General features: G+C 46.7%; 1 protein-coding gene across 1 annotated transcript in view; it reads right to left on the minus strand.

Moving 5' to 3' along the window:
• The window catches only part of ARHGAP20 (Rho GTPase activating protein 20), a 92,772-nt gene extending 91,360 nt beyond the window's left edge, over nt 1-1,412 (minus strand). The window contains exon 1 of the mRNA XM_038387173.2: nt 1,139-1,412. Within this exon, the coding sequence (XP_038243101.1) occupies nt 1,139-1,237 (99 nt within the window). The 5' untranslated portion in view covers nt 1,238-1,412. The remainder of the gene's footprint in view (nt 1-1,138) is intronic.
• Nucleotides 1,413-20,481: the final 19,069 nt, after the last annotated feature.

Raw genomic sequence — 20,481 nt, forward strand, 5'->3', positions numbered from 1 at the left:
TCCTCGAGAACCTCTTTCTTGTTTCCTTCAATTTAAAAGCGCGTGGGGCAACGTCCAGAGTCCTCCCCCGCTGGCCCCGGCCGGACAAGGCGCAGACAAGGAGCAAAGTAATTGCAGAACAAGGAGCTATTCTGAGTCAATCCGGCGTCGATCTAATCAGTAACAATCACCTTCAACCGCGTCTCTCTCAATCGCCACCTAACATATACGGACATCTCTGGTTCGTGCCACTATCATTCATGTTCATGTCAACAGCGCCTTTGAAACAAACCCCGTGGCTTTCCCCTTAGACACAGCGTGGATCATTATGGCAAATTACTAGAGAAAACAGCTACCGGCCATCAGCGCTGTCGCAGGCCGACTCAGCACAGGAAACCGACCCGTGCCGAGGGCGACAAATACCCCGGGATTCAAACAAGCAGCGTCCTCTTCTTGCCCCAAGTAACACACCCGGGGGACGCAGCGTGCGGCAGGCTGGACCTCGCGGGTCTTCTCGGCGATGACTTTAAATGACTGGCTCGTTCAGCCGGGGGCAGATCACAACCTTGCACCCAGCTGCACCGCGCGGCCAGCGCCAACGCGAGGGGGAGACCGGGGACATCCTGCAAACACAGGGCCGGAGGGTGGACATGGGAGGGGGGGGCGTGTCATCTCCGAACCGGGGCACAGGCTAAGGGATGGGGAAGCAGGGCTTCCTCCTCCGCACTCATACGCGGGAACTGGGGGGGGGGAGGGAAGGAGGGCTCGCTCGCTCCCTGCCCGCCCGGGAGGAGAGAGTATGGGGTCCTCGGGGCTCTCCGCCGCCCGGGTGCATCGGGGGGGGGCGGGGGATAAGGGGCTCGAAGCTCTTCACTACCTAGGTGCATGGGGGGGGAGGGGCTCTCCGCCGCCCGGGTGCATCGGGGGGGCGGCTCGCGGCTCTCCGCCGCCCGGGTGCATCGGGGGAGGCGGGGGCGGCTCGCGGCTCTCCGCTGCCTGGGGGGGATAAGGGGCTCGAGGCTCTTCACTACCTAGGTGCATGGGGGGGGGAGGGGCTCTCTACTATGCGGGTGCATCGGAGGCGATGAGGGTCTCGGGGCTCTCCGCTGCCCGGGTGCATTGGAGGGGGTGTGTGTGAGGGGCGCTCGCTCTCTCTCACCTTCTTGCTCTCGGAGGCTGTGCAGGCTCTGGACTCCCCGCTCACAGAGGACGAGCGCCCCTGCCCGACGTGATCCTGTTGCGGGGACATGGCTTCCATCAAGCTCCTTTCCCCGAACTCCCGCTGGGGTCACTGGCTCATCCCGGCGGGCGGGCGGGCGCTGAGGACCCCGCGCGGCGGCTGCACCATGGGCTGTGAAGCGGCGAGCGAGCGGGACCAGAGCGCGTCGGACACTCGCTCGGCTGGCCCCGCCCACTCAGCCAGATGGCTCCGCCCACACGCCGCCCGGGAGCGCTTCCCCGCTCCTCCCACGCGGAGGGCCGCGGCGGGGCTGTGGCTACTGCGCATGCTCAGCGCGCCGGCAGCTCAGTTGCCGGCCGCCGGGGGGCAGTGGCGCTGCAGCCGGCGGGTGTCCCCGCCGCAGGGCTCGTGCTGCCCGGACGCGCCGTGCCCCGCGCGTTCCCTGGGGGGCCGAGCCCGTACAGGGGATGCGGCCCCTGCCTGTGTGAACGGGCGCGACTCCGTGCGCTGGGGAGGCCGAATGTGGCGCTGTCACGAATCGGAGCGAGGCAGTTAGTGACTGTGAATTCGCAGCCCCCCCTTTCCGTCTAACCCCCCCCCCACCGAGAGGAAATAGCCTGAACGATCTGCAGACTTGGGGGGCAGTTAGGAAAATCAGGGCCAGAATCCCTGGCTCGGGTGTCAGGTGCACGCTGCCTCCGTCTAGCCACACGCCAGTTGCTTCTGCTGCCTGCAGTGCTGGCTCACGCCCATCCCTAGCTCCCAGCCACGCTCCCGTGTCCCCGTCCAACCGGGGCGATCACATTTCGTAAAAAGGGAAGCAGCATAAATTACAATCAGAGAAGGGAACATTGGACAGAGCATGTTTGTTCCCCAACACTTCCTTCCACGGGGAGGACAGGAACTTGTCCCATGTGGAGCTTATGCCATATGCTGTTGACACAGAAGGGCTCTTGATGGCTAGATAGTGGGGTGAAGTGGGCACACCCCATAGCCACTTTTCCATGGTCTGTAGTCCCACATTCTAGCCTGATTTAGATGCAATTATCTTGTTTTTGCACTCCTTCACATACTACAGTGAAGAGAAGCCTAAGTTCTTTGGCAACCAGAAGTGGCTATTGAATGGTGTTTTGTTTGTGTGAATGTGTAAAAATTAGTGTAAAAGTGTAACACTACAATTGCTTCCACCATGTTTTTAACTATTTCTGACATGTCAGCTACTGCAATTATTTCACTATATGCTACATGATTAAAATGCTCAAACCCCATACTGCTTTTTTTATAACTTACTCTCTCACTGGACACTAGTTGTACATTAACTTTGAATCTAGGAGAAGAGTTATATGTGAAATTATTTGAGCTAGGGGCTGTCATTTACTATGTTTGTACCCCCTGTGCACAAAGAAGCCTCAACCTGGTTAAAAGAAAAGGAGTACTTGTGGCACCTTAGAGACTAACAAATTTATTAGAGCATAAGCTTTCGTGAGCTACAGCTCACTTCGAAAGCTTATGCTCTAATAAATTTGTTAGTCTCTAAGGTGCCACAAGTACTCCTTTTCTTTTTGCGAATACAGACTAACACGGCTGCTACTCTGAAACCTGTCAACCTGGTTAACATCTCTAGGCACTACCACACTCAAAGAATAGTAATAAATCATTTTGGCCTAGTTTTGACATGTGACAATTGATACATTGTCTGGGATCATTTGCTGTGGAATAATGTCTCTCATTATCCAATGGGACCCCTGCTATCTATCTATGGTATTTCTAGGACACCCAGTGCTGACACTGAAAAGGTCATGAAGCAGGGAGCTGAGGAATTGAAGTGGAAGGGTAAGAGTACAGGTACTTTTCAGAGGTTAATCTTGAGCCCTAACTGAATGCTGGCACAAAAATGCACATAAAGAGTAGCCTCTGCCTTTTGTACACATTTGTAGCTGAAAACTCTTGCAACATCACAAGAATTCTACTACAGAACTCAATGTGTCCATTACTACTATTCAGAAAGTCAGTTTCCCATTAATTTCAAATGGAGGATGAGTAGCTAAGGTTCCTAAACTGCTCTGAAAATCTAAACAACTACACTATTTCCTGGACTAGCATATTTTATGTGTTGCCTTTGTGCGTTCAGGACTTCTCCCAGCTGACTCCTCATTTCTGCAAGTCAGTGGAATCACACAAGTATAAAACTGGTGTCAGAGTGATTAATTTATTAATGGGCAGGATATGGTATAAATGCTTCTTCCTCATTCTCACAGAGATGCTGTATTTGCATATTTTCTGCTATTAACCCCTTCTTCCTGCCCTAAGTTATCAACAAGTCTTTCAGGTCATGGACAACTGGACAGGGCTAACTTTGATGCCACCTAACAATACTCATGAGGTGACTGGAGAGGTTGCTTTTGGATGATGTGGTACATACCTTCCCAGTCCCTGCAAGACCCCATCACTGCCTCCACCAGCCCTGGAGAGAGAATTGTACATACGTTTACTGCAGAGTTTTGTATACATTAAAATCTCATGAGTTAAGATGTCCTATTCATTGAATTCTTATAGAGAAGCTGAAATGATGCATTTTTGGTATCAGCACTAATTTGCAAACAGATGGCCATATTCAAAAACTCAAGCCAGTACACAATTTAAATTTTTAAAGTTTGATAAAAATAAAATCCTGCGTCACCAAAAATAAGCTGAGTATGAACCAACTATGTACCAAAACAGGTGGCAAGCTGTGACTGTTGCTTGCAATGCAAAAGTTGCTTATTTCACTGTTTCCTCACCTACCCCCTGCTCCCTCTCTGCTCACATCTGTTTGTTTCATCTGCCTGTTGCATCTTGTCATAACCAAGACCCCAGTCCTGCAAAAAGACAGTGGTGGATTAGCCACTGGGCCAATGGGGTCCGTGCCAAAGGCCACGGCCTGGAAAAATGGGCACCCCCATACTCCGACTCCTCCGCCCGGTGCTCCTGCCAGGGAGTGGGGTCTAGGCGCGGGGGCTTGCCCTGCTCCAACCGCCTGGCTCTCTTGTGCCCCAACCCAGCTCCCTGGCAGGAGCGCTGGGCAGGCAGAGCGGAGCAAACCTCCACACCCCAACCCCATTTCCCCAGCAGGAGCATGGGGAGGGGAGGGAGGACTGCAGGCAGAAGGGGTAGGGAGGGGCCCCTTCACTTGCTCTGGCCCACGGTCCCACAAAAGCTTAATCTGCCTCTGCTTCCAGACATATTTATCTTTAAGCACATGGGTTAAAAGTAAGCACATCTGTAAGTCTTTTTAGGCTTTGGGCCCAAGACTGTAAGCTCTTTGGGGCAAGAACTGTCTACTTAAGAGCTACAGTATCCAGTACAATTAGGGTTACCATACGTCCATATTTTCTCGGACATGTCCAGCTTTTTGGTACTTCAATCGCCATCCGGGAGGAATTTTTAAATATCTAAAAATGTCCGGAATTTTGCCATTATTATTTTTCCCCAATGAAGAGTTGATCATTCAAGAAAGAGAGTGCTCACATTTTCCCCCTAGCTCCCAGTGCCTGTGCTGCGAAACAGCTGTTTCGCACGGCTTGGGGGGGGGAGGAGGGGGAATGCGGCGCGCTCAGGGGAGGAGGCAGGGTTGGGGCGGGGATTTGGGGAAGGGATCCAATGGGGCAGGGAGGGGGTGGAGACTTTGAGGAAGGGGCGGAATGGGGGTGGGGCCAAGGGGGCACGAGTAAATACTCCTCCCCACCCCCTGGAGTGTCCTCTTTTTTGAATGTTCAAATATGGTAACCCTAGTACAATGGAATTCTGATCCTTGAGTGGGGTCTCCAGGCACAATTGTAATATAAATACTAAAAAGGAGGGAACAAAAATACTGTATTAGGAAGCTATATAAAATGTCTGCTCAAAATCTAGAATATTTTTTAAGTAATTTTGGCAAGTTATTCCCAAGAAACGTTTGCAAATGATGATATTCTTGGTGATGTTTTGGAAAGTAGGCTTATTTATTTTGCAAAGGAAATGTTACCAAGCTTTCCTAAATGCCCACACATGCTTAGTTGTGTTCCTTTCTGTAGTACTATAGCCACATTTCCTGCAATATTTACTGAATGTTTACTGACCTTTTCACATAGTAACTAAAATAAATAGATTAAAAAAACCTGCGGCATGATATGTCTGAAAATCAGAGAAGTGCTCCTCTGTGGATGCTGTGAATGTAAAAAATTCTATTTCATTTCTGCTACTTCCCTTATGCGGACTTTCATACACCTTTTGTTAACCTTGGATTATTTTCCTGCACTGCCAGAAAAGCAAACAGAATGTTTTGTGCTGAAGATATATAGCTGTAAGTGACTCAGAAGAAACAACAGTTTATAAACCATGCTTCTCTTAAACTACAGCACAAATAGTACTATAGCCAAATGATGGAATGGACACATAGTGAACATACAGTACACAGCCACAATGTACAGCCATCCGGAGGCACAGTGCCTCTAAAAAGACCTTCTGCATTAGAATTGGCAGCTAGAAGGTTCCACACCTTAGAACTCTTAATCTCAAAGCATATAAACCAACCAACCAACCAACCAACCAAGAATGGCTAAAAATGGAAAACAGGAAAAATAGATTTTCCCAATGGAGACTTCAGGGCTTTACAGTCGTTTTTTTTAAGGCTGTGCATGTTTTTTTCAATTTGGATTCTTTAAGGAACCTGGAAGGAAGCCAGAGGCTCGGCACTAAAACCATCCAAATTACATAATCAGGGTCTGGGCTGTATTTGACAAATAGTGTTTTTGCATGTCGATTTCAAATATCAGCTTGGGGATTCCTGTTTTGCGTGTATCATTGTTCCAAACTTTCCTTCAACTATGCAAAATATCACAAATATAAACTAAGAACATACTCCAGCCCTGCCCTACAAAAATGTAACAGGCTCACAAGATAACAGAAATATTAACAGAGAGGAGAATTTTTGTTGCTTTGGCGACAATGACTTTGTTGTTTGGGGGCCAGAAAAGCATGGATATTGAAGGGAAAAAATCATGTTTGTGAATAAAACACAGGAGAATTAGCTCATGAGCAAATCCATCTACATGGAAATATGACCCCTGTAAATCTGCCATGTCAGTGAAACCCATGGTGAACTAAATACAAATTTTTTTTTAAACAAGCTTTCCATCCATTTTAGCACTAGTGGAGGTTCCTTTCCAAGGAAAAGAGTGAATCCAGTGTAAATAAATTAGAGTTTGGAAGTTAGGAAGTTGTATTAATTTACAAGAATAAACTCATACATGATTCTACTAAATCTACACCAAAATATGTTTTCCTGAATGCTAACTTAAGAAAGATCACAAAAGCTTCATGTCAATAAAGTCATACAGTGGATCAAATATAAGAACTTGAAAACCTAGAGGCAATCGTATTTACAAGTAGATCTGGTGCATCAGCCTTCACTTCCTAACAATCTAATACCATTCATACATTCGAAGTGGCTAAATTCAGGACCAGATCCCAGACAGAACTGAACCACACCTGGCACAGCTGAAGTTTGCAGGGATTGCTGGCAACAATGGCTTTATGACATCTTTATGCCCTCCCCTAATCCTGGACCTGTCTGGCTGCTAGCCTGGTCCCCCACATAAATTGAGATGCAACCCCTGAGGCTTCTCTAATGATCATTTCTGGTTGCTGGGGTGATCACTAGGGCAAGGGCTGACTTGGACATGTCCCTGTCTCCTAGACATTCCCCTTTTTGCTGGGATATGAGAGGGAGTGAGATGGGAGCTACAACAGCAGCTGTTCACCACAAGAAGCACAAAGGGAATCTGCCACTGTTCAATTCCACAGAGTTTACTGCTTTTGTGCCGGCAGGCCAGAATGAAGTGAGCATCATAGAGCTGAGTCTGGACAGTGATATGCGTGGGAAACACCTTGTTGCTAGGCCCAGTTCTTATTCTTTAGTTTTTATAGTAGTTGGCAGTTATAAATGGCTTGCTATGTAAACCATTGCTGGTGGGGATTCATGAACCCTACTGGTTCAGTCTACAGGGGTTGCACTGGCTGGTTTGCCTGGAGGCTCAGGTTCATAGCCAACATGAGCATTTATGGTAAACAACACTCCCTCTACCCCAGGCCATTTCTCTTTTGTCAAAAGCAAAGGGTTGAGTTATAGCTTGTATGTGTACTGGTTGCACGTACTGTATCAGACCCAGCTCACTTCATCGGATGCATTCGGTGGAAAATACAGTGGGGAGATTTATATACACACACAGAGAACATAAACAATGGGTTTTATCATACACACTGTAAGGAGAGTGATCACTTAAGATGAGCTATTACCAGCAGGAAGGAGGGGGGGAAGGAGGAAAACCTTTTGTGGTGATAATCAAGGTGGGCCATTTCCAGCAGTTAACAAGAATGTCTGAGGAACAGTAGGGGGTGGGGTGGGGGAAGAAATAACATGGGGAAATAGTTTTACTTTATGTAATGACCCATCCACTCCCAGTCTCTATTCAAACCTAAGTTAATTGTATCCAGTTTGTAAATTAATTCCAATTCAGCAGTCTCTCCTTGGAGTCTGAAGTTTTTTTGTTGAAGGATAGCCACTCTCAGGTCTGTAATCGTGTGACCGGAGAGATTGAAGTGTTCTCCAACTGGTTTTTGAATATTATAATTCTTGACGTCTGATTTGTGTCCATTTATTCTTTTACATAGAGACTGTTCAGTTTGACCAATGTACATGGCGGAGGGGCATTGCTGGCACATGATGGCATATATCACACTGGTAGATGCGCAGGTGAACGAGCCTCTGATAGTGTGGCTGATGTGATTAGGCCCTATGATGGTGTCCCCTGAATAGATATGTGGACAGAGTTGGCAACGGGCTCTGTTGCAAGGATAGGTTCCTGGGTTAGTGGTTCTGTTGTGTGGTGTGTGGTTGCTGGTGAGTATTTGCTTCAGGTTGGGGGGTTGTCTGTAAGCAAGGACTGGCTTGTCTCCCAAGATCTGTGAGAGTGATGGGTCATCCTTCAGGATAGGTTGTAGATCCTTGATGATGCGTTGGAGAGGTTTTAGTTGGGGGCTGAAGGTGATGGCTAGTGGCGTTCTGTTATTTTCTTTGTTGGGCCTGTCCTGTAGTAGGTGACTTCTGGGTACTCTTCTGGCTCTGTCAATCTGTTTCTTCACTTCAGCAGGTGGGTATTGTAGTTGTAAGAATGCATGATAGAGATCTTGTAGGAGTTTGTCTCTGTCTGAGGGGTTGGAGCAAATGCGGTTATATCGTAGAGCTTGGCTGTAGACAATGGATCATGTGGTGTGATCTGGATGAAAGCTAGAGGCATGTAGGTAGGAATAGTGGTCAGTAGGTTTCCGATATAGGGTGGTGTTTATGTAACCATCCCTTATTAGCACTGTAATGTCCAGGAAGTGGATCTCTTGTGTGGACTGGTCCAGGCTGAGGTTGATGGTGGGATGGAAATTGTTGAAATCATGGTGGAATTCCTCAAGGGCTTCTTTTCCATTGGTCCAGATGATGAAGATGTCATCAGTGTAGCGCAAGTAGAGTAGGGGCATTAGGAGACGAGAGCTGAGGAAGCGTTGTTCTAAGTCAGCCATAAAAATGTTGGCATACTGTGGGGCCATGCGGGTACCCATTGCAGTGCCGCTGATTTGAAGGTATACATTGTCCCCAAATGTGAAATAGTTATGGGTGAGGACAAAGTCACAAAGTTCAGCCACCAGGTTAGCCATGACATTATCGGGGATACTGTTCCTGATGGCTTGTAGTTCATCTTTGTGTGGAATGTTGGTGTAGAGGGCTTCTACATCCATAGTTGCTAGGATGGTGTTTTTAGGAAGATCACCGATGGATTGTAGTTTCCTCAGGAAGTCAGTGGTGTCTCGAAGAGAGCTGGGAGTGCTGGTAACGTAGGGCCTGAGGAGGGAGTCTACATAGCCAGACAATCCTGCTGTCAGGGTGCCAATGCCTGAGATGATGGGGTGTCGAGGATTTCCAGGTTTATGGATCTTGGGTAGCAGATAGAATACCCCAGGTCGCGGTTCCAGGGGTGTGTCTGTGCGGATTTGTTCTTGTGCTTTTTCAGGGAGTTTCTTGAGCAAATGCTGTAGTTTCTTTTGGTAACCCTCAGTGGGATCAGAGGGTAATGGCTTGTAGAAAGTGGTGTTGGAGAGCTGCCTAGTAGCCTCTTGTTCATATTCTGACCTATTCATGATGACGACAGCACATCCTTTGTCAGCCTTTTTGATTATGATGTCAGAGTTGTTTCTGAGGCTGTGGATGGCATTGTGTTCTGCACGGCTGAGGTTATGGGGCAAGTGATGCTGCTTTTCCACAATTTCAGCCCATGCACATCAGCGGAAGCACTCTATGTAGAAGTTCAGTCTGTTATTTCGACCTTCAGGAGGAGTCCACCCAGAATCCTTTTTGTACTCTTGGTAGGAAGGTTCCTGTGGGTTAATACGTTGGTTAGAGGTGTGTTGGAAATATTCTTTGAGTTGGAGATGTCGAAAATAGGATTCTAGGTCACCACAGAATTGTATCATGTTCCTGGGGGTGGAGGGGCAAAAGGAGAGGCCCCGAGATAGGACAGATTCTTCTGCTGGGCTAAGAGTATAGTTGGACAGATTAACAATATTGCTGGGTGGGTTAAGGGAACCACTGTTGTGGCCCCTTGTGGCACGTAGTAGTTTCGAGAGTTTAGTGTCCTTTTTCTTTTGTAGAGAAGCAAAGTGTGTGTTGTAGATGGCTTGTCTAGTTTTTGTAAAGTCCAGCCATGAGGAAGTTTGTGTGGAAGGTTGGTTCTTTATGAGAGTATCCAGTTTTGAGAGCTCATTCTTAATCTTTCCTTGTTTGCTATAGAGGATGTTGATCAGGTGGTTCCGCAATTTCTTTGAGAGCGTGTGGCACAAGCTGTCAGCATAGTCTGTGTGGTATGTAGATTGTAATGGATTTTTTACCTTCAGTCCTTTCGGTATGATATCCATCTGTTTGCATTTGGAGAGGAAGATGATGTCTGTCTGTATCTGTATGAGTTTTTTCATGAAGTTGATAGATTTCCACTCCATACGGCTAAATTCAGTGCCTTGCATAATAACAGGTTTCAGAGTAGCAGCCGTGTTAATCTATATTCGCAAAAAAGGAAAGGAGTACTTGTGGCACCTTAGAGACTAACAAATTTATTTGAGCATAAGCTTTCGTGAGCTACAGCTCACTTCATCGGATGCATTCGCTTCTTCCAGGGGTGCTGAGTGTTACTTACCCCCTTGTCTGTACCATTTCTGAATTGTAGATTTTATGAAATTGCAGTGTTGCCAACTCTCATGGTTTTGTCATGAGTTATGATAATTATTGTTTTCCTAAAAGCCCCAGCTCCTGAGGTCAAATGGCTATGCAATGATTTCAGCCTTCATTCGCAAAGAAAAAGTAAGTTTCTAGCCTTCCTGGTTGTGGAGAAAGCTTCAACTTGTGACCCCAGGGCATGCTAAAGACTCAAAAAATGAAGACAAATAAAAAGAACATCAAATCTATTATTTTTTACATAATCTCATGATTTTTGGTGAACCTGACTCATGATTTTTGAACATTTAGGGTTGGCAATGCTGAAATTGTATCATGAAATTACTATGTTCTGGAAAGCCTAAATGTATGTGGCTCCACTGTGAATAAGCCACAGGCTTGTACCATGCCTCTGCCAGGCCAGAGACAATGGGTGAGTGAGCAGCACTCTGTCCAAAATAAAACACCATGGGATAATGGGTATGCTCTAGCTAGAAAATGACACTTCTTCCTCTTGTCTGAAAGGACGGGGGCTTGGAAGTAATGGAAAGTTACCAGGAGGAGAACAAAAGAAGCAAGTGACGTTAGCAGGAGTCTATTAAGGGACTCACAGGGTGGAACTAGAGAGGTGCAACTCTGTGAGTGCTCTGGGGCTGGACCAACCACGGAAAAAAAAAAGTGAGTACTCAGCACCCGCAGCCCCGCTGATCAGCACATCCCCTTCCCCCCCCAGCGCCTCCTGCCCAACAGTGATCAGCTGTTCAGCGGTATGCAGGAGGCACTGGGAGGCAGGAACAGGGGTAGGGCGTGCTCAGGGGAGGGGGCAGAACAGTGCAGGAAAAGGCGAGTGGAGCAGGGGCTGGAAGAGGCAGGGCAGGGGTGAGGACTTGCGGGGAGCAGGGTTGACCTGGCAAATCACAAAGTTGGTGTTTCTGGGGAAGAGAACCATTTTGCACCAGAGTAAAAGGAATGAGGCTGCTGCAGGGGCAGGGTAAGGAAGGGGGCAGAGGTCCCTGCTTACCTGTGTGATCACTCATGACATCCCAAGGACTCCCAAAGGAAGGGTGAGGTAGTGAGGGACATGTAGGATGTTTGATTGGTTCATATAATCAGTACTCTTCTGTGCTTTACATGATAAGTAAACTTCATGCTCTTTTATTTATTCTTCAGCCTCTATCAGTCCATTTCCTTACTGTTATTTTCTTTCATAATTACCATCTTAATTCTTCAGAGGCAGCCAGAATTAAAACTCTGACAAACAGATCCCTGGTTTTCCTATTGAAAGAACAAAACCCTTTCATATCTTGGGAATTGAAGAGTAGCTGGAGAACCTGAGAACAAAGGCTGAAGGAACTGGGTATGTTTTGTTTGGAAAAGAGGAGATTAAGGTGGGGGGACATGATAACAGTCTTCAAATTCTTGAAAGGCTGCCATAAAAAAAGATGGAGAAAAATTGCTGTCTCTTACCACAGAGGGTAGGACATGAGGCAGTGGGTTCAAACTAAATCATAGCACATTTAGATTAAATCTCAGGAAAATCTTCCTTAACTGTAAGAACAGTAGGGCAATGGAACAGACTGCCTAGCGATGTTGGGGAAAGTCCTTCACTGGAGGTTTTCAAAAGGACGCTGGATTGCCATCGGTCTTGTATGGTTTAGACACAACAAATCCTGCATCTTGGCAGGGGGTTAGACTAGATGACTCTTGCGGTCCCTTCTAACCCAATGGTTCTATAATTGTATAAAGATATTAGATTGGGGAATGTGTGTGTTGACCGCTTCACAACTGCTGCGAGTTAAAGTGTAAACCAGCAGCTTCACACCTTCGGGTTAGAGCTCTGGGAGAGGGATATGTTCAAGTACTGGGGAGTCTGAAGGGTCAGTGCTGTGCCCAGAGGGGCTAGGTGTCTGGACAGTGAGTTTCAACACTCAGAGGGCTGTGCCAGACAGAAGGTCTGTGCCCTGAAAATGTTCCTCTGGACCCAAGAGCAGAGTAGTGGCTGGACTTTGTTCAGGCTCCAGGGGCTTGAAACCCGCTGGGGATCTAGAGTACATGGGCTTGGATTCCACTCACAGCAGTCCTGTTGGTTGCCCAGGAAAGGGAGTTTGCCACGATCTGTGACCCACTCCCCCTGTAATGCTTTTCAGAGATCACCAGAAAGAATCACTACTTTCCTCTGCCTTTAGCAGGTCTGCAGGAAGGTCAAACTCATTCTCCCAACAAAACACAGGCAGTAGGAGCCAGGAAACAGCCCCAGTCCCATTGCAATGACTCAAACTGACATGGGGCACTGAGCACTTCATAATCATTAACTCAGGGTAGCCATGGCACACCTACAGTTCCCTAGCTGCCACACACAACAGATTATGGAATCCCAGCACACAGTTGCTAGTGAGCCTGGAAGGTTTGTCAGACTGCTCCATTAGACCTCAAGAATGCACCCTGCTCCAGGATTCTTTGTTACCACAGCCATTACAGCTTTCTGACCTCCAGATCCAGGTTTCCCGCCCCTCATTTCCCCTTCCACCCCTCTCTCTTCTTGCTCTAAAGCTCCCCTCCACCTCCAGACATACCTCTCCCAGCTCCTTTTCTATTGGCCCAGGTGTCCATTTCACCTATCCTTAGCTCTCTTTCTGATATCACCTACTCCTTTTCACTAGAGGTAGGCTTGGCAGAATTTTTTTTTTAAATTTCAAAAGATATCATTGATGTTTATTTTTAAGCTTTTTCATTTTTATCAATTTTCACTGTTTGCCTGAAATTACGGGTTAAGCATTTTTTTTAATCTATTTAAATTTTCAAGGTTGCAGGAACTTATAGGGAGGTCAGACAGTAATTATTCAATTACAGTAGATGTTGAGATACAAAAAGTTATAACAGACTTTTAACGCGTAAAATACAAGTTGTCAATATCATGTCAAAATACAGAAAGTAAAAAAGCCTTAAAAATCAAACTCTAATAAGTTCTCAAGCAGCATTTTCTTACTTTACCTATCTGTAAAATTCCAATGATTATTGATGGAAATATTTTTCACTGGTTTGTGTGTGTGTGTGGTGAAACTGACGTTTACTGACATTTACTGACAAAAATTGAATGCTTCCAAGCCTACCTATAGGCTATGCCCGCTTCAAGAACCTGCTAGCATCCTCCACCAGCTTCTATTATTAGCCTTCTCTAACTGCTTCCTCTGAAACACTCCCTTCTCTAATGAATCTTAGTATAACTTTGTCCCTGAGCTCACAAACACTTTAATCACGAATAACTTCTTAGTGTATGCGCAACGTACCTCAGGTTTAAAACTCAGGGGAGTTTTAAAAACATGCTTGTAAGTAATCACCATGATATATTTGCTTGTGTATTGTATCCAATCTTCTTTTTTTTCATCTATTTACATTGTATATTCTTTGGGGGCAAGGACGTGTTTCCTATACTTTGTACCCTGTCCAGATGATATTGCAATGTAAGTAACTAAGTAACTTCTTAGATGATATTGCGATGTAAGTAACAAATCTAACGAATCTGAGATCAGGTAGTACATGACCAGGATTCATCACTGAATTTGGTCAGCTGGTTTGATCATTAGCTTCCCTGGCCTGGGCCGAGTACTGACGGGGAGCACTACATGAACACTGATCCACGCCCCCCAGGAGTAACTGTGTAAAGTTAAGCACATGTTTAAAGAGTTTGCAAGATCAGGCCTTTAAAATCCTGGCCTTGAAATCCCCCTTGATTTTCCTTTTTCTAAAGGGACCATTCTTTGTAATTTCATTTGTTCTGCCTCATAAGTGGACCCTAAGTACACAGAAGAGCAGCCCTCTTGGAAAGTTTAATTAATGCTTAGCTACTGTACAAACTATCTGTGTAATGGAGTGCATTCACCTCTCGTGAGCACTCCATCTCAGTGCATTAGCCTGCACACTCTCTCTGTTTGTGGTGGATCTTCGGTAACTCAGCCGGTAACTCAAACACTGTCTGTCTGTGTGATAAAAGCAAAGCAAACCCCTTCCAAGGTATAAGTCCAACAGTGGGCCTATTTCAGCACCCTCTGTTAGGTCTTTTGATCTGCAGCCTTAACCTAGGGCTCACTCTTCAATCAGTTCAGCAGGGCCTATCACAGTACCCTGGCCTAAACTGTGTCTCAGCCCCTTCTGGTTTCCCTCAAATTATCCCTGTTCTTTAAGCAGTCCCCAGCCCTGTTGTGGGGCCATATCCCTCAGGGCTCCCTCCCTGGAGGCTCTTTGCCCCTCTTGGCCTTTCTAGCCCCAGCTCTGCACCTGGGCCACTAAAAGGGTTCAGTTCCCCTTCTGTGGTGTTTAGGGTTGATAACTTTGTAATTGCAGAAAACCAACCACTCTTGCCCACCCCCTGCCCTGCCCTGCTCCACCCTTTCTCCAAGGCCCTGCCCCTCGCTCATTCCATCCCCCCTCCCTCTGTTGCTCGCTCTCCCCTACCCTTGCTCACTTTCACCTGGCTGGTGCAGGAGGCTAGGGTGCAGGAGGGGGTGAGGGTTCCAATTGGGAGTGCGGGCTCTAGGTGGGGCTGGGGATGAGAGGTTTGGGGTGCAGAAGGGGGCTCCAGGCTGGGGCCAAGGGGTTCAGAGAGCAGGAGGAGGCACAGGGCTGGGATAGGGGTGCGGGAGGGGTGTCGGGGTGTGGGTTCCAGGGGGCACTGACCTCACATGGCTCCCAGGAAGCGGCAGCATGTCCCTCTGGCTCCTAGGCCGAGGATGGTTAGGGGCTTCTCACGCTGCCCCTGCCTGCAGGTGCCGCCCCCGCAGCTCCAATTGGTCACAGTTCACGGCCAATGGGAGCTGCAGAGCCGGTGCTCGGGGGGGTGGGGCAGTGATGGATGCCTGGCAACCCTAGTATGCATCAAAGTCCAGCCACTTTCCCAGTGACCAGTGGGGAGGACCCAGGCCCCACCTCTACTCTGGGTCCCAGCCCAGGGACCCCATAGATAGCAGCCATCCACCATGTCCCTTTAAATACACTGTGTTGACGCAAAAATTCCCTAGCCATATCCCCGTGGCTTCAGCACCTTCTTCAACCTTAGCTCAGGGCCTTGTCCTGATGGAGTCTAGCAGCTAGTCCAAAGCATCATCCACTCTTCTCCAGCTCTAGCAGCTCTTCTTATACTAGCCTGCTGGGCGCTGATTGACAGCTTCCCAAACAGCCACTCTAGGCAGCTTGGAGGACCTCTCTACTGCCCTTTTCTGGGGCAGGGTGTGGCAGAGCCACAAGGCTTCCAGCAGGGGACCTCAGGGCCTTGTCCACCCCATCACAATCTGCAAACCTCTTTGATTAAAAATCCCCAAAATATTCGAACATGTTTAAATGTAGAGCAGTTACTTTTGTTCAGCTGAGATGACTGTGGAGTTCTTCCAAACAACATTTTGAACCAAGGCAATCTTATCATTTTGTGCTATCTGGTTAATAACTTCATAGTATCAAATAGGAAAGTGAGAGCACTGGGAAGTGTCAGGCACTTAACTCCATTTTACAGTTATGTTTTTTCCATTTGAGCCATGCACTGTGAAGAGTGCTTGAACCTCAATTAAATTTAGGCTAGGGTTTCTGATTCAGATTTTGCACACCCATACATAGGCTGGCACAATCTGGCCTTCAATGAGAAAGACTCCTGTAATGAACACATAGATTGTGTTGCTGTGTGAAATTAAGTGAAATACATACAAAGTGAAGTTTGCCTGTATAAGGACATTGTTGACACACAAAAGTTGCACCATGTCAACTAAAATTGGTTTCTAAATCAATGTAGTTAAAACAATTGTTGTGTATTGGCAAGGCCTGAGTAATGTCTTCAGAATTTGGCCCAGTATCAACGCACACGCAGACTATATGAAAATTTACACTTTGCTACTAATTCTTATACATTATTACAATTGCTCATAATAAAAGGCTTAAGAATTATTATTGTTGCCCTGCTGTGGTTTAATGATTTCAGTAGGTTTCTGTGGTTTGTACTGAGACATGATCATTGTCTTTGTCAGATATACATCATTACATAGGTGATCCCTTCTATTTAGCTAACTGGAAAATAAACATCAAAAAATAAATGCTTTCAAGAAGAACAATCTTTTCTCATCCATCCATGGGAAATATACACTTCTACCCATGGCTTTGCTTTCCCAGGGCCTGATGAAGAGACGGATTCGCAAAAGCTTCCTGTTTTTACTCTTATTTTTAGTTAGTTCAAATGTAGAGATCACACACAATCTCGTGTTGTTCTTTGGTTTGTACTGTATGCTAAAAGCAGCCTGCATTGATTATAACTAAGTACATCTAAATTCCAAGTAAAAACAATTGCATAAAAAGTACAGATTTCCATTGCATGTATAGATTTCCTAACACTGAATCACATCCACTGCATCACAGAAATCAATGTGGAGAGCCTTTTTAACAATTGGCCTTGAACAATTTACAAGATACAATGGGTGAATTAACACACGGAGTAATGCAGGCTACTGGGAACAGCTTAAGTCAATTATTGATATCCCAAGAATAAAGCAATTTAAATAGCTTCACAAAGTCATTTGCACACAAAACAGCACAGCAACCTATTCAGACTTACCATATTTCATTATCTTGGCCAAACTCTATTCTACTATACACATGAAGTCAATGGGAGTTGTATGCATGTACCTAAGGACAGAATTCAGCCCCAGGAGATGGTACACACACCACTCTGAACAGTTGAGGCATCACAACCACTGGGGACTTCTCAACTGCAACACTTTAAAGTGCAGTTCCACTATAAAAGTGACTGTATACAAATGTCATTGTGGGGTTCCCTGTTTGTATTTCAATGATTTCCAGATCAAATTGTCTCATTTTTTTTTTCTAAATGGCAACCCTGTAAACTCAAGTTGGGGTCCAAAAATCAAGCTGTGTTCTTTCTTTCTCATGCATCATGACCAGCAATAAGCCTCCCCTAACCAAATTATGTCTTCAATTATACCTCTTCACATAGGGTGACCAGGTGTCCAGTTTTAGACCAGAACACCCAGTCGAAAAAGGACCCTGGCAGGTGCTGACCAGGCCATTAAAAGTCTGGTCAGCGGGGCTGTGGAGTTAAGGCAGGCTATTCCCTACCTGTCCTGGCTCCATGAGGCACCTGGAAGCGGCAAGGAGGACTGGCTCCTAGACGGGAGGGCCACGGGGCTCCGCACGCTGCCCCTGCCCCAAACAGCAGCTCCGCACTCCCATTGGCTGGGAACCATGGCCAATGGGAGCTGTGGGGGACTGCTTGTAGGCAAGAGCAGTGCGCAGAGCTGCCTGCCACGCCTCCGCCTAGGAGCCAGACCTGCTGGCCACTTTGGGGGCACAGCTTGGTCCACGGTGCCAGGAAAGGAAGGAAGCCTTCCGTAGCCCCCTTGCTGCACCACTGACCAGGAGCCACTAGAGGTAAGCCTGTACTCCAACCCCGAGCCCCAACCCCTTTCCCCAGCCCTCACTCCACCCCAAACCCCTCATCCATGGCCCCATCCCAGAGTCTGCGCTCCCAGACGAAGACCTCATCCCCTCCCACATCCCAATCCCCTGCCCCAGCCCATTGAAAGTGAGTGAGGGTGGGAAAGAGTGAGCCACCGAGGGAGGGGGAATGTAATGAGCGGGGTGCAGGGCCTAGGGGAAGGGATAGGGAAAGAACATGGCGGGGCTAGGGTGTTTGGATGTGGAATTAGAAAGTTGGCAACCTATCTTCACACCATGCTTTAATGGGTTTGCACAATGTAACTAAAATGGAATTCACTAAACCCTTGTCAGTTACACTTTATATAGTATGGGCTAAGCTAGTTGAAAACATTTAATCAAAACTGCTTGATAGAAAATTGGACTTTTGACAAAATGAAATTTTTCTTGGAAAATGTCTGCTTTCTGTGGACATTTTTGATTGAAAGATAAAGAAGTTTTTTGTCAAATAAATATTGGGTTTTTTAACAAAAAACAAAATTTGCAGTGAAATATTTTTCCCCCTGACCCACTCTAGTAAGGACAGATTTGTAAGTAGTTTATAAAAAGGGTTAATAAATAATTAATGGATGTCTTAACAAACAGTTAATCTGTTGTTATAAAGTCCAATAAACGAGACTTAAAACCATCTATAACATTTTCTAGTGCAGTGCTCATATTCATCTTAACTTATAGCAGCTGTTAATCATTTATTGACTCTTTATAAATGTACTGTTAATATAAAGTGTGACCCAATTCTGCTGCTGATGCACAAGGGCAGCATACAGCTCCCTCTCCCAGAACTGTACTGGCTCTACTGGTCTGGCAGCAATAAAAATAGTAAAACATCATTTGTGTCACTAAAGTAAGCAGCTAGGACTTTTCATACACACATGGAGAAAATCTGTGTAGGGACAAGGTGCCATTTTTTTACAGTCACTTTACAGATTAAAACTACACTTTCAGCTTTCAGCTACAAATTAAAAATTAAAGTTTTAAAGTTAATAACTGGCAATTCATCTATGAGGGACCTGGCATATGATCCAAGTATTAGACTTTAAAGGGTAACGTTTCAGATAAGCTTAGGTCTAGTTTTCCCAATTTATGGGTATAATGTCTAGAGTAAATCTGAATACTTGTTTCTTCATCTGCCCGATTTGTGCTCACAATCAAGTGGCTAGCAACCCAAGAACTCAGAACAGTGTCTACAATTCAATTATGGGTGCAGACTGCAGGTGCCCCTGTAAAATGAGAGGCCATCTTTTAGGAAACATACCACCAAGTATTCAAGTATTTCCAGAATATGCACATTTTAAGTTTAAACTTGTACTTGAGTAAGCTGAATTCTCATCCAACAGCAGACAGCCACTGATCAGTCATCTACCTCAGTGACTCTAATTTGAGCTCATTTCAGGGGCATTTAGGATCCTCCTCAAGAAACTTCTGAGGAGTTAGGACCCAACCCTTGCTGCGGAAGTCAGTGAAAGGACAGGACTCTCAGAGGATCTCATAAGAGTCACTCAATTGCTTCAGAATAGAGCCTTTCAATTACAAGGCATAAATCAGGTTTAGTTTTCTGGTTACAAGTCTGCAGTTTAAAACAGAGCTTATACTGATCCCAGGAAGGGACAGTGGGGAAAGGCCTGGACACAGGGAGGAAGTGGTTCAGGAAGGAAGCAAGGGAACTGAGTGGATGGACCTTGGCTGCTTGCCACACAGTACTGCCAACCTCAAGAGATCAAAAACCAGGAGTTAGACCCCCCCCCCCCAATCACGATGGTTTTTAAGACTATTGTGTTTTTGGTCTGTCTGCTGATTACTTAACACCCCCTACCCATCCCAAGTGTGTGTGTGACAGATAGTGCTACCCTCGCTCCCAGAGTGACTGGGTAAGGTGATTTTGGCTCCTGCTGAAAGAGTTCTCACTCCCACATCTGCCCATCCTCTGCCCAGCAATCAATCCTGCACCCACTCAGCCCCCTCCCCCATCTGTTCAGCACCCCCCTCGACCCCCAACCTGTCAGTGCAACCCCCATCTCTTCATCACCCAGCCCCTCATTAGTTCAACCCCCACATCAGTTCGCTCACCTCTGCTCCAACTGGGTTTTTCACCCATCTCTCCCAGGCCTGATGGGGAGCTGCAGCAGGGTCCCGTCTGCCCCTTCCATGGCTCTTTGCTCCCCTCTACCCTACCCAGGCCAGGGGCTATGCGGAGGAGGAGCAGTGCCACCATCCTGTTCCCATTGCCCACAAGAAGGGAGGGCGCAGAGTTGCACTGAGTTGCTGGGCTTTTTAGCTCCCTCCTTCCCCCGTCCTCCTGTGAGAGCAGCTTCAGCTTGCCCAGGGGAGGAGGACTAGGAGACCATACTATTCTTGTAGAAGCTCTGATTGGTTGCTTAGCTCTAGGGGGTGGGCAAATAGGGTAAGCAGCCAACCAGAGAGCTCAAATTCACTAGCGAGTTGGAACTTCTCCCGTCATTGCGAGACTGGCTCCGGCACCAGCCAAAATCATGTCACAAGTGAAAAAAAGTGTGAAAGTTGGCACAGCTGATGAGCCAGTCCTGAAACATTGCACCCAGCCATG

The sequence above is a fragment of the Dermochelys coriacea genome, chromosome 1 (genome assembly GCF_009764565.3).
Source record: "Dermochelys coriacea isolate rDerCor1 chromosome 1, rDerCor1.pri.v4, whole genome shotgun sequence".
Lineage (NCBI taxonomy): Eukaryota > Metazoa > Chordata > Testudines > Dermochelyidae > Dermochelys > Dermochelys coriacea.